This window comes from Meriones unguiculatus, chromosome 6 (assembly GCF_030254825.1).
Source record: "Meriones unguiculatus strain TT.TT164.6M chromosome 6, Bangor_MerUng_6.1, whole genome shotgun sequence".
Lineage (NCBI taxonomy): Eukaryota > Metazoa > Chordata > Mammalia > Rodentia > Muridae > Meriones > Meriones unguiculatus.
The window spans coordinates 22,871,707-22,883,739 of NC_083354.1; the positions used below are offsets into that span (position 1 = coordinate 22,871,707).

At 51.1% G+C, this 12,033-nt stretch overlaps 1 protein-coding gene across 5 annotated transcripts in view; it reads left to right on the top strand.

Annotated features, from left to right (window-relative positions):
* The window catches only part of Ankdd1a (ankyrin repeat and death domain containing 1A), a 39,763-nt gene that overhangs the window by 12,617 nt on the left and 15,113 nt on the right, over positions 1 to 12,033 (top strand). For 4 of the 5 annotated variants that reach the window (XM_021644210.2, XM_021644209.2, XM_021644214.2 and 1 more), the window contains exons 2-5: positions 1,307 to 1,410; positions 3,488 to 3,586; positions 5,876 to 5,974; positions 11,882 to 11,986. In XM_021644210.2, coding sequence (XP_021499885.1) covers positions 1,363 to 1,410; positions 3,488 to 3,586; positions 5,876 to 5,974; positions 11,882 to 11,986 — 351 coding nt within the window. In that variant the 5' untranslated portion in view covers positions 1,307 to 1,362. The remainder of the gene's footprint in view (positions 1 to 1,306; positions 1,411 to 3,487; positions 3,587 to 5,875; positions 5,975 to 11,881; positions 11,987 to 12,033) is intronic. The other variant, XM_021644211.2, reaches the window with a different exon arrangement.

Below are 12,033 nucleotides of genomic sequence, written 5' to 3' on the forward strand. Positions count from 1 at the left end.
CATGCTCTCCTGCCAAGACACTGGCCATCTGCCCCTGGCTGCACAATGACTAGGCTCACGTGTGGAGGTCAGAGGACAACTCTCAGGAGTTGAGCGAGTCTCTCCTTCCACATTGTTTTTGAGGTGGCGTCTCTTTTGCTGTTTCTGCCAAACTGTGGGGCATACTCCAAACTAGCTGACCTGCAAGGTTCTGGGCAGGTCTCCAGTTTCCGCCTCCTAGCTAATGCCAAAATTACAGATGTGCATCACCACATCTGGCTCTTCCCATGGGCTCTGGGACTCAAACTCATGTCCTCATGCTTGCCTGGTAAGCACCTTCACCTACTGAGCCATCTTGAGCTCTCTTTTACATTTTCTTAGTGTGCATGCGTGTGTGTGTGTGTGTGTGTGTGTGTGCGTGCGTGCGCGCGCGCGCGTGCACACACAGACAGACACTCATGAGAGCACAGCTTTTGGGAATCGGTTCTTTCCCTTCACTGTGTGAGTTGGGTCTTGGGGATTGAGCTCGGGCTGTCGGCTTTGCTGGTAAATGTCCTTACCGGGTGAGCTGTCTCACTATCCCCTTCCTCCCCCTCTTTTTGAGATTTTGTTTGTTTTTATTTGTATGCGTGTGCCTGTCTGTGTGTAAATATGTGCATGGGTAGGTCCCTGCAGACCCAGAGGGAGTGTTAATCCCCTGAAGCTAGAGTGATGGGCGATGTCAGTTGCCCAATATGGGTGCTGGGAACTGAACTCAGATCCCCTGAAAGAGCTGTAAGAGCTCTTAACTGTTGACCCGTCTTTCAAAGTACATGTTTATGTATTTATGCTGTGTATGTGCAGGTAGTATACCAGGGTGCTCACGTGACCCTCCCACCCATCTTGCCAGTCTTTTTTTTTTTTTTTTTAATAGAGTTCTAGGGATCTGAAGCCACTAGCTCAGGTGCTCACATCTGCAAGGCAAGTGCTTTACCTAAGCCGTCGCCTTGTGCCCTGAAGGTGCCTTGAGGAGAGAGAAAGAATGTGGAGATGGGAGTCTTCCAGCCAGGCAGTGCAGAGTGGGCCCCAGATGTGGAGGTAGAAGGGTTAGATCTAAGGCACGAGGAGAGAAGAGGTGGAGAAACAAGGAGTAAGAGGGTCTGAAAAGGGAGTCCCCACCCTGGCCTTCCTCAGATTGGCACAGTTAGTCCTCGCTGTCTTCTCCAGTGGTTGAGTCTGAGCAAAGATGGCCACCCACTCCAGTGGGAACGCGGCCCAGCTGTCTCCACGCACATCTCTAAGAGTGTGGGGTTCCTTCCTCTCATCCCGAATCCCCCTTTCTCCCCAGTGCTTCCCCTGGAGAGACAGCTGCATGAGGCCTCACGCTGGAACCGGGTGGGGAGGATGAAGGAGCTGTTTGAGAAGAGGGTTAACGTCAGGGCTGGAAACCATGTGAGTATGAGCACTGGGCAGCGCTGCCACCCTGTCAGGGGAGGGGCGTCTGTGTGCATTGACTTGTGGGGGAGACCCATGCTGTGTCTCCATTACCTGAACCAGCCTAAACGTCAGGATTCCAAGCCAGGCATTGGCAATTCCAGAGCTCAGACTTGGAACCTGTGTGGCCCATCTAAGACACAAAGGTGGAGAGGTGCAGTGGGCAGGATTCTGGGGACCACAAGGGACCAGGCTCCAGGCTCTGGAGAATGTGTGTGAGGCAGCAGCTGGGGCAGCCTTCTCAACACCAGCTATTCCCACTGTGTGTGAAAAGAGGCACAGGTCCATTCTGGTAGTCTAAGGGTCGGACAGGGAAGCCTTAGGGTCCATGGAAGAAGCGTGCCTTCTAAGTGGATACTGAAGATGGGCCCAGATCCATGCAGGTGGCCCCTATCTGGCTCCGAGGGACTTCCTGGAGGATAAGCCATGGCTTGATTAGCAGGCACTGAGTGCAGACTCCTTGACGGCAGCAGACGGCGCGCTGTCAGGGGTGATGGGACAGGGGTATGATAATCAGTCTTCAGAGCCGGCTTGGGAGGAGTAGGAATAGCAAAAAGAATTACGAGTGTGTGTATGGTGGCATAGGCCTTTAATCCCAGCACTCAGAGGCAGGCAGATCTCTGTGAGTTTGAGACCAGCCTCATCTACAAAGTGAGTCCAGGACAGCCAGGATGCACAGAGAAACCCTGTCCTGAGAACAAAACAAAATCCAACAACAACAAAGGATTATGAGTGTGTGTGAGATCTTCTGGCTTTCAGAGCACTTCCCACCAGCTTCTTGGTAGCTGCCACCCAGCTTTGGAGAGAGTCAGAGAGTAGGTGTATTGGCTCTGTGTATAGTTCAAGGCAGGTGCAATGGGGCAGAGGCAGGTCACTTCAGGTCATGCAGCGTGTGGTTGGTGATTGAAGCTTTGGTCTCAGCTCCTGAACAAGTAAGTACGTGCAGGGAAGCATGGCCTTGAAGGATGGCAGTGCTTTGTCTGTTTGTCCATCCATCCATCCATCCATCCATCCATCCATCCATCCATCCATCCGGTTATCCATCTAGTCACTAATTATATTTACTCACACATTCATTGGTGGTGTCTTCCTTCACTAAGTGTATTTTCTCCTGCGCACTGGCTTATTCACTCATTCACTAGGAGTTTATTCAGGGAATATACTCTATGCAGGGTTCTTGAACAGCACAGAACCCATGACAGCTGTGGTCCCTGTATTCATGGAGTTTGGCGAGGGTAGCAAGGACAGCAAGCCAACTATCTCACTCCGACTGCCATAAACTGTCCTATAGGCGCAGGGAGGGGTCTGAGGGCTTTGTCACACCTGGAGGTCTCCCAGAAAGCTTCCACGGAGTGAGATGAAGGCCAGTGTTTCAGGCAAAGGGAACGGTGTGGCGGAAGCCCTGAGGAAGGCAGAGCTGGTCTCTGGACATCACACAGAAAAGCAGCACTTCCGTTTGCTGCCTCTCAGAAGCTGAGGTGGTAGAGAAGGTCTCTACACTGAGGGAGGCCTATGGCCCAGGCTGCTCACATGGACTGGGGCCCAAAAACCAGGATGAACTCCCAGGGTGGTGGAGAGTGAGACAGACGGCCAGGCCCCTTTCAGCTCATTGTGAGGGAAGAACCAGACACTCTCTTTCCCTGGGGACTTAGAGAGCTGTCCTAGGTCACATGTGGCTTCCCAGTAGGAAGAAAGGTTTGTTGCTGGAAACCATCTGGTCTCTCTGAGAAGAAGGGAGGGGTGGGCAGTGCCAGGCCACACAGGGTCTTGTAGGCCCAGGCTCAGGCATTTGCCCCAAGAGCAGTGGGAAGCTGTGAAGAGTCTCAGGCAGGGACAGATGGGCCCAGTCAATGTATCTTTTGACATTTGTACCTTGTCAGGGAGAAGGAACCTCAAGAAAGGTTCAGTCCCCACCCAGCTAGTTACCAGAGCCACCAACAGCCCTTCCTCCTGCAGGCCAGCTGTCTTGTAGGGAGGGTGCCAGGGGCAGGCCAGACATCTGGGCAGAGTGACAAGTTTCCTCTCCCCCTGGCAGGTGGGGAGAGTGGCCCTGCACTGGGCTGCAGGAGCTGGGCACGAGCAGGCTGTACGGCTGCTCCTGGAGCACGGGGCCGCTGTGGACGACGCAGACTCGGTAGGGAGGGCTCTGTCTGTCTGTCTGTCTGTCCACCTTCCTGTCTCAGGGGCAAGGACGTCCTAGATGTCTTTGAGCAGTTGTCATTGGCAAGATTGCCCGTAAAGTGCAGATGCTTAGGTTAAGGCTGGGCCCAGCTCAGTCTTAGGGACCAGTGATACTGGACCAGTGATACTAGGCAAGTATTGTACCCTTTTCTCTGGCACAGGACAAAAGTGCTCTTTAGTATCAATGGCCTTTCAGTTCTGGGAACTTTTTCAGTCCTTCATGATAGCATGTGATGAGGGAGATTAGTAAGCCACAGAACATATAATCATGTGGATCAATAATGGCCTGCTTAGTAAAGGGCTCAAGCAGACGGTCTCTTGTGATAGGCTGCCGTGAGGTTCTGCCCCGGTGGTCACCTGAACAGGCAACTTGCTAAGAAACCATGTCCTGGCACAGATTGGGCATGTGGTTGGATGGCACTCTGCATGAAAGGGAGGGAGCCCCAAAGACAGGCTCTCCAGAATTGCCTCCTCAGCTGTAGAAGGGCTGAATCTGAAAGTGACATCTGATACAGATATACTTAAGAATGGACACTGGGGGCTGGAGAGATGGCTCAGAGGTTAAGAGCACTGGCTGTTCTTCCAGAGGTCCGGAGTTCAATTCCCAGCAAGCACATGGTGGCTCACAACCATCTATGAGATCTGTTGCCCTCTTCTGGCTGCAGGTGTACACGCAGACAGAACATTGTATACATAATAAATAAATAAATAAATCTAAAAAAAAAATGGACACTTGAGGCTAGAGCATGGGGATAAAATGGGAGGGGGGAGAGAAGAAAGAAAAAAGAAAAGTATATATAGAGAGAAGAGAGAGGTCTCAGGGAGCCCAGGCTGGCCTCAAGGACATCCTTGAACTTCTGTTTCTTCTGCCCTCCCTCCCTGAACGCTCTGAAGTTTGGGGACTACAGGCATCTACCACCATGCCCAATTTATAGGGCGCTGGGGATTGCAAGCAGGACCTCACACACGCTGGGCAAATACTGTACCAGCCCAGTTACACACCTAGGCCCCAAACTAAACGTAAACTAACTAAATATGTAATAGAAAGCACTGGGCGTTGTGTCACAAGCCTTTAATCCCAACGCTTAGAGGGCAGAGGGAGGCGACCTCTGTGGGTTTGAAGTCAATTGAAGTCAGCCTGTCACACGGTGAGTTCCAGACCATCAGGGCTATCTAGTGGGTCCCTGTCTCAGAGTAAGGCCGGTGGGACGGCCTAGCGGGTAAGGGCAGGCCGTGCAAGCTCGGGAACCTGAACTCAGTCACTCAGGCCGCACAAGCCCGGGAACCTGAACTCAGGAAAGAGTGAGGTGCAGGGTTCTCTTTCACCCTCCCACAAGCTCCACTTCGAGTACACGCAATAAATATGGGCTGGGTGTGGTGGCGCACACCTCTGATTCCAGCATTTGAGAGGCGGAGGCAGGAGGATGAGGGGCGTTCAGAGTCATCCTTTGCCTCCTAGTTTGAGGCTAACCTCCACTACATGTGAACCTATCTCAAAAACAAAACAAAAAAGATTCCAAACAAACCCGAGACGTGTTCCCTCCAAACATTTCATTTTAAATGGTCTTTCTGTTGAAGTGGCCGTGAGAGCAGATAGCGTCTTTTTTATTTTTAGGTTTTTATCCAGCAAAAGCAAGTTTCCGATCCTGTATCAGTCTCCATTTTAATAACAGCGAAACTGGGGCTGCAGAGGTGGCTCAGGGGTTTAGAGCACTTGTTGCTCTTACAGGACCCAGGTTTGATACCTAGAACCCACATGGTGGGTCACAACCATCTGTAACTCCAGCTCCAGAGGACCTGATACCTTCCTCTGGCCTCCTATGGCAACAGGCATACATGCAGTATGCATACACATATACAGGCAAAACTCTCACACATATAAAATAAAATAAATAAATCTCTTAAAAAGCAAAGCTTTCTGTTTTTTAAAAATATATTTATTTACACAGTACTCTCCCTGCATGTACACCTGCACGCCAGAAGAGGGCACCAGGTCTCATTATAGATGCTTATGAGCCACCATGTGTTACTGGGAATTGAACTCTGGACCATTTGCAAGGGCAGCCAGTGCTCTTAACCTCTGAGCCATCTCTCCAGCCTCAACTTTCCGGTTTTTAAATGCCTCAAATTTGGGGCTCTCTGAACTGAGCTGTACCGATAGATGGATAGTTTGGCCTGTGTGGCCACAGCCACGCCTCTGTCTCCTCCCCTTCCCCTCACTACCCTGTGCCTTCTCCCCTAGTTTGGGATGAATGCGCTTCTCCTGTCTGCCTGGTTCGGCCACTTGCAGATTGTGCAGATCCTGGTCAATGCTGGGGCCAAGGTTCACTGTGAGAGCAAGGTAAGGCCTTAACCGGCAGCCCTAACCCCTCTGCCTTCCCGCTTCTCCCCTCCGTTCCCCACCTGCTTCTGCCTGTGGCAGCTTGCCTCTGCCCCTCAGCAACCTCGCAGCTCCTGCAGAGCGGAGACCCCCCCCCCCAGACTGGAGAAAGGGCAGGAGAGTTTTCATCAGGCACTTGTCTCTCATCTGGCTGTTCTACCCCTCCCTGTCCTGGGCTGGAAATTCTCCAGCTGTCTGGCCAGCTGGTTTCCATATTTACAGATGGGGATCTGCCCAATGCCCCACGGCAGTTAGGAAGCTGAGCAGAGGCAGGCCTCCTGCCAGGCTCTGCCCTCCTCATCCTCAGGGTGGCCGATGGAAGGATCAGAACCCTGATACCAACTCTTACACCTGGTGTGGTTACTCTATCACCAAAGCCCGTTTTCCATTTGGAAATGGGAGTGTACCTACCCACCTCAAAGTGGTCGAGAAGCAAGAGCGGTAGTGGGGGTGACGCCTCAGGCTCTGTGGGTGTTACCTTTAGGAAGCTGCTCGCCCTTGGCCCTGGGTGTGTGGCTGACTTCGGGGAGCAGGGTCCCACACAGCTGAGTGCCTGGAATCTCCTCCACTGGGATTCATACAACCCAGGCTGCCTTGAACTCGTTAGAGAGCTGAGGATGACCTTGATGCTCTTGCCTCTACCATCTGCATTCGGGATTCCGGGGCACGCCATCACAGCGTGTTTGTCCTGTGCCGGGGATGGGACCAGGCTTTGTGCATGCTCGGCTACCACGCCACCTACCGAGGCCTATTCTTTATCAAAATCGGTTTCCTTTCATGGTGCCAAGCATCCCCCAAAAGATGTCTAACTTAACTCAGACCTAGGAATTCCCAGAATCTAATATGACAAAAGGAATTTTGTAAATGAGGTTATAGCTCTTGAAGTGGGAAGTTTGCTTTTCTTTCCAAGTTATGGGCCACATGGGCCCCTTGTTTTTTTGTTTGTTTCTGTTTTTGTTTGTTTGTTTGGTTTGGTTTGGTTTTTCTAGACAGGGTTTCTCTGTGTAGCCTTGGCTGTCCTGGACTCACTTTGTAGACCAGGCTAGCCTTGAACTCACAGTGATGCACCTGCTTCTACCTCCCGAGTGCTGGGATTAAAGGCATGCTCCAGCACTTCCAGCCTCACATGGATCCCTCGTGATCACAGGAAGAGAGGAGGCAGAGAAGGGCTGGCAAAGGAGGCTCTGTCTACAAGGTCCGTTCCCAGCACCCACAGGGCGGTTCACAACTGTTTGTAACTCTTTTTTTTTTTTTTTTTTTTTTATTTATTACTTATACAACATTCTGCCTACACACCAGATCTTACTATAGAAGGTATGAGCTACCATGTGGTTGACTGGGAATTGAACTCAGGACCTTCGGAAGAACAGCGAGTGTTCTTAACCTCTGAGCCATCTCTCCAGCCCCTGTTTGTAACTCTTGTAACCATAGCCCGACCTTCTCTCCAGGCCGACAGAAGAAATGTGCCCTGCTCACCCATTTTAGGCATCCTTTAATTTTAAAAATTGTAGTGTGTGAGAGAGGGGAGGAAGGGGGGAGAGAGAAGAAGAGAAGGGGGGGACAGCTAGCAGAAGTTGGTTCTGTTCTCCCACTGTGTGGGAGGGATCTGGGCATCAAATGCAGACTGTCAGTTGGCTGCAAGTGACTGCACCACCGAGCTGTTTCTCCAGGCCCGGAAGTGCACGTGAATACATCTGTCTGGCCATGGTAACATGTACCTGTAACCCCAGCACTCTGGAGATAGAGACAGGAAGATTAGAAGTTATAAGCCAGTTTGGGCTACCTATTGAGTGCCTGTCTTAAAAAAAAACAAACCAAATTAGACAAAGTTGTGTATAAAGTGGGGTTTGGGCACCAGATGTGTAGCGTTGAGGACATAACCGCTCTAAGGTAGGGTAGAGGGAAAGGTTTTAGTGTAGAGTGGAGATGCCTCCGGAAGAGCTCAGAGCAGGGAGACAAAGTAGTGGACTGAACACGACAAGTAGACTGAACTGGGCCATGAACCAGGGAAGGGGAGAGGAAGGGGAGAGAGAGAGAGAGAGAGAGAGAACAAAAGAGACCAAGAGAGAGCCAAGAGAACACGAGCACGTGGCTGGAATGGCAGGATTATATAGGACGCAGAGGCTGGGGCAGCCAGGATGCCAGCGTGGACTCGGTAGCAGGTTCTTGGCGGTGCTGAGGGAAGCTGGAGGCTGGCATGCACTTTGGTATGCCAACAGGCAGCACAGTTACCATTTGTCCCAAGTTTCTCCTGACCTGACAGGTAGATGCTGTTTACAGTGATTTCCTGTAGCAGCAATGGAAAATCAATGTTATTGTCATAAACCTGCATATTTGATTTAAGCATTTTTCAAGTAACGTATATGTTTAAGTAAATGTTCTGAGAAGGGGTTCCTAGGCTTTACCAAATGCCGAAAGGGGACGACAGAGGCTGGGACGTGGCTCAACGGTAGAGTACTTGCCTAGGACACATGGACCCGAGGTGGAGCACCCGCTCTGCAAGGGGGTGTCTCTGGCAGACACTGAGGCCGTAACCCAGTGCTGCAGTTCTTAGCCAAGGGCTATGCCACCGTTGGGAGCTGTCTTAGTCAGGGCTTCCATTGCTGTGATAAAGGCCATGCCCGAGAGCTTGGGGAGGAAAGGGTTTATTTCAGCTTACGACTCTCAGGTCACACTGCCTCACTGAGGGAATCAGGACTGGGACGCAGGCAGGACAGGAACCTGTAGGAGGAGCTGGTGCAGAGGGCTTGGAGGGGCGCTGCTCGCTGGCTTGCTCCTCATGGCCTGCTCAGCCTGCTTTCTTACAGAGCCCAGGACCACCAGCCCAAGATGGCACTGCCCCCACGGGCTGGGAAGGAAAATTACCCACAGATTTACCTACAGCCAATCTAGATGGAGGCATTATCTCAATTGAGGTTCCCTCTTCCCGGGTATGTCTACATCTGTGTCAAGTCGGCCAAAAACGAAACAAAACCACCACAGACCCAACCAGGACAGGAACCCAACAATGGCAGGAGTGTGACAGTTCTCAGCAGGGATGCTGCTGTGTTTCTGGGCCGTAGGTCTGGGCGAGGGACCCTAGAGGGCACCGAGGGGAGACGCCCAGATGCAAATGCATGGTCCTTCTGCCCAGGGCTCCTAGCCCTGGGGAATCTGTAGCTGTCTTGATAGATTTGCCATGAAGAGACTGACTGCTGTGAATGCACCTTGGTTGTGTGTGCGTGTGTGATGTGTGTTGTCCTATGGAGGTACTGAGTGACGGACTACATTTTAGATCTCCTTTGCTTTACTATCCTGTTCTTGGCGACACAACACTCTAAAGTTTAATTGAACTTTAGTTAAAATGAATAGGACTTTTTTTTCTCTCTTTCCTCCCTCTCCCCTTCTATCCTTCCCCTTTCTTCTTTTGTTCATGTAGATAGGGATTTACTCTGTAGCCCAGGCTTGCCTTGAACCCCCTATTGTAGCCCAGGGTGGCCTCAAGACAATCCTCTTGCCTCCGCCTCTTAAGTGGATTGTTGTGTCAGTCAGTGTACCTGGGATTCTTTTCTTTCTTTGATTTGAGGGCACCACGTGGCCCTGCATGTTCTTGAACTTGTTATCCGCCTGCCTCGGCCTCCTCAGCGCTTTTCCGATATTGTTCATAGCTCCATGGCTGATTGGACCATCTCTCTGGTTTTGCTCAGGCTAACCCATGAGGTAGGTTTAGGCTGGCTGGACTGTAGCATATGTGGAGCCTCTGTCAGGAGGGTTGGGGTGTCTGGGATAATGCTCCCACTTTCTCCAGTGGCTCACAAAAACCATCGCAGACTTCCCATGTGGTTTCCTCGGATAACAGAATAGTACGAGAGGGCCAGAGATGTAGCTAAGCGGGTAGAACACGTTCCTAGGCTACACAAGACCCGGGGTTTGATCCCAGGACCACATAAACTGAGCACAGTGGTCACGTTGGCGGTAGAGGCAGAAGGATAACAAGTTCAAGGTTATGCTTGGCTGCACAACAAATCTGAGGCTAGTTGAGGCTGTTTATTGCAAGGGATGTCTTGCTGTATTGCCCAGACTAGCCCTTAACTCCTGGCTCAAGATCCTCCCTGCTCAGCCTCTTGAATAGCTGAAAGGACTACAGTCTTGTGCCACACCTGGCTTTTTTTCAAAGTTTGCGTTAATTTCTCACTGGTAAACTTTTTGAGTGTTTTATATGTTTGGATACATTTCAAAGTAAAATTTAAGCAGCTATTCCCCTCTGAACACTTCAGCATACTCGAGTTTACATACAATGAAAGCAATACAGCTGTCAAGATGTAGACCAGTGTTCTGCTGATTCTTAGGGTGTATCAGTGGTTGGTGAGAACTGAAAAACACTGCTCCAGCAGCTGAAGAGATAGCTCAGTGGTTAAGAGCACTCCTCTCACAGAGGACCCAAGGTCAGCTCGTAACTACCTGTAACCTCAGATCCAGGAGGAGCTGATGCCCTCTTCTGGCCTTTGGGGGGGGGGGGAGAAGGGGTAGCGTAGGCTATACACTCTCACACATGTTTAAAAAAGAAATCTTTGTTTTGTGGGTGTGACTGTTTTGCCTGCATGAATGAATGACTGTTTTGTCTATTACATATATACCTGTTGGATCCCCTGGAACTGGGCTGGGAACCACCATGTGAGTGCTAGGAACCGGGGTCCTCTGCAAGAGCAACAAGTGCTCTTAATTGCTGAGCCAGGTCTCAGCTGTAAAAATTGAGAGAGAGAGAGAGAGAGAGAGAGAGAGAGAGCATTCCAGGAACGCCAACCTTAATGCAGGCAGGCATGGAAGTTCTGGGTCATTAGTCCTTTGCAAGTATCCCTTGTTTGTTTATTTGTTTATTGTTTATTTATTTTGGTTTTGGGTTTTTGGTTTTTCTGAGACAGGGTTTCTCTTATAGCCTTGGCTATCCTGAAGGCTAGCCTCAAACTCACAGAGATCCACCTGCCTCTGCCTCCATGAGTGCTGGGATCACAGGTGTGCGCCACCTCACCCAGCTAAGACTTCCTCATTTAACATCACTCTTTCTCCCTCTCAAAGGCCTGCAGAGCGCACTGGCCTTTGTTCTTCCCGGAGGTTAGGGGGCCAGCCAGTCGTAGTGACCTTACACTGAGCACTCAGTTACTGGGTGCTCACTGTGGGTGTGTCTGTACACAGTTCATTGTGTGTGTGCGCACCTGAATGAGTCTATGCGCACTACATGCGTTTAGGTGTCCTAAGAGATCCCCTGGAACTGGAGTTACAAGTGTGTGTGAGCCATTTGATGCGGGTGCTGGGAATTGCACCCAGGTCCTCTGGAGGAGCAGCCACTTTTAACTGCTGAGCCGTCTCTCCAGCCCTGTCCCTGGCTTCTTCGCTTGTAGCTGTATGGTATGAAGGAGGCTAGTGCCTAGAACTCTCACACAATTGTTCTATGGGATGTTCTTGGGCCTGCAAGTGCTGTGTCACCTTGTAGTTTGGAATCATTTTTCTGTTCTTACCTGGGCACGGTGGTACAAACCTTTAATCCCAACACTCAAGAGACAGAGGCGGAGGATCTCTATGAGTTTGAGGCCAGCCTGGCCTACAGAAACACATAAATACTTTCCCTGTGTTCTGACTTGCCCTGAGGCAGTCTGTGCATAAGTGGATATTCAGAGAGGTGCGACTGGCCCAAAACCAGAATTGATGAGTGTGGAGCTAAGTTTTGGCTTCTGGCATCCTGGTTGCCCTCTGCCTCCCTCGATCATGCCCTGGGCTGTGCTGGTCATTGGTAGCATTGTTGCCTTGGGCAGCTGTGTGCTGGCAGACAGGGCGTGTATGAGGAGGGCCTCCCTTCACAGACTCCAGACCCCTTCCTGGCCTTCCTTCCAGGAGGGCCTGACCCTACTGCACTGTGCGGCTCAGAAAGGCCACGTGCCTGTGCTAGCCTTTGTCATGGAAGACCTGGAGGACGTGGCCTTGGACCGTGCAGACAAGGTAAAAGCCATGCAAAGCTGTTTGACTCTCCCATTGGCTGAGACTTC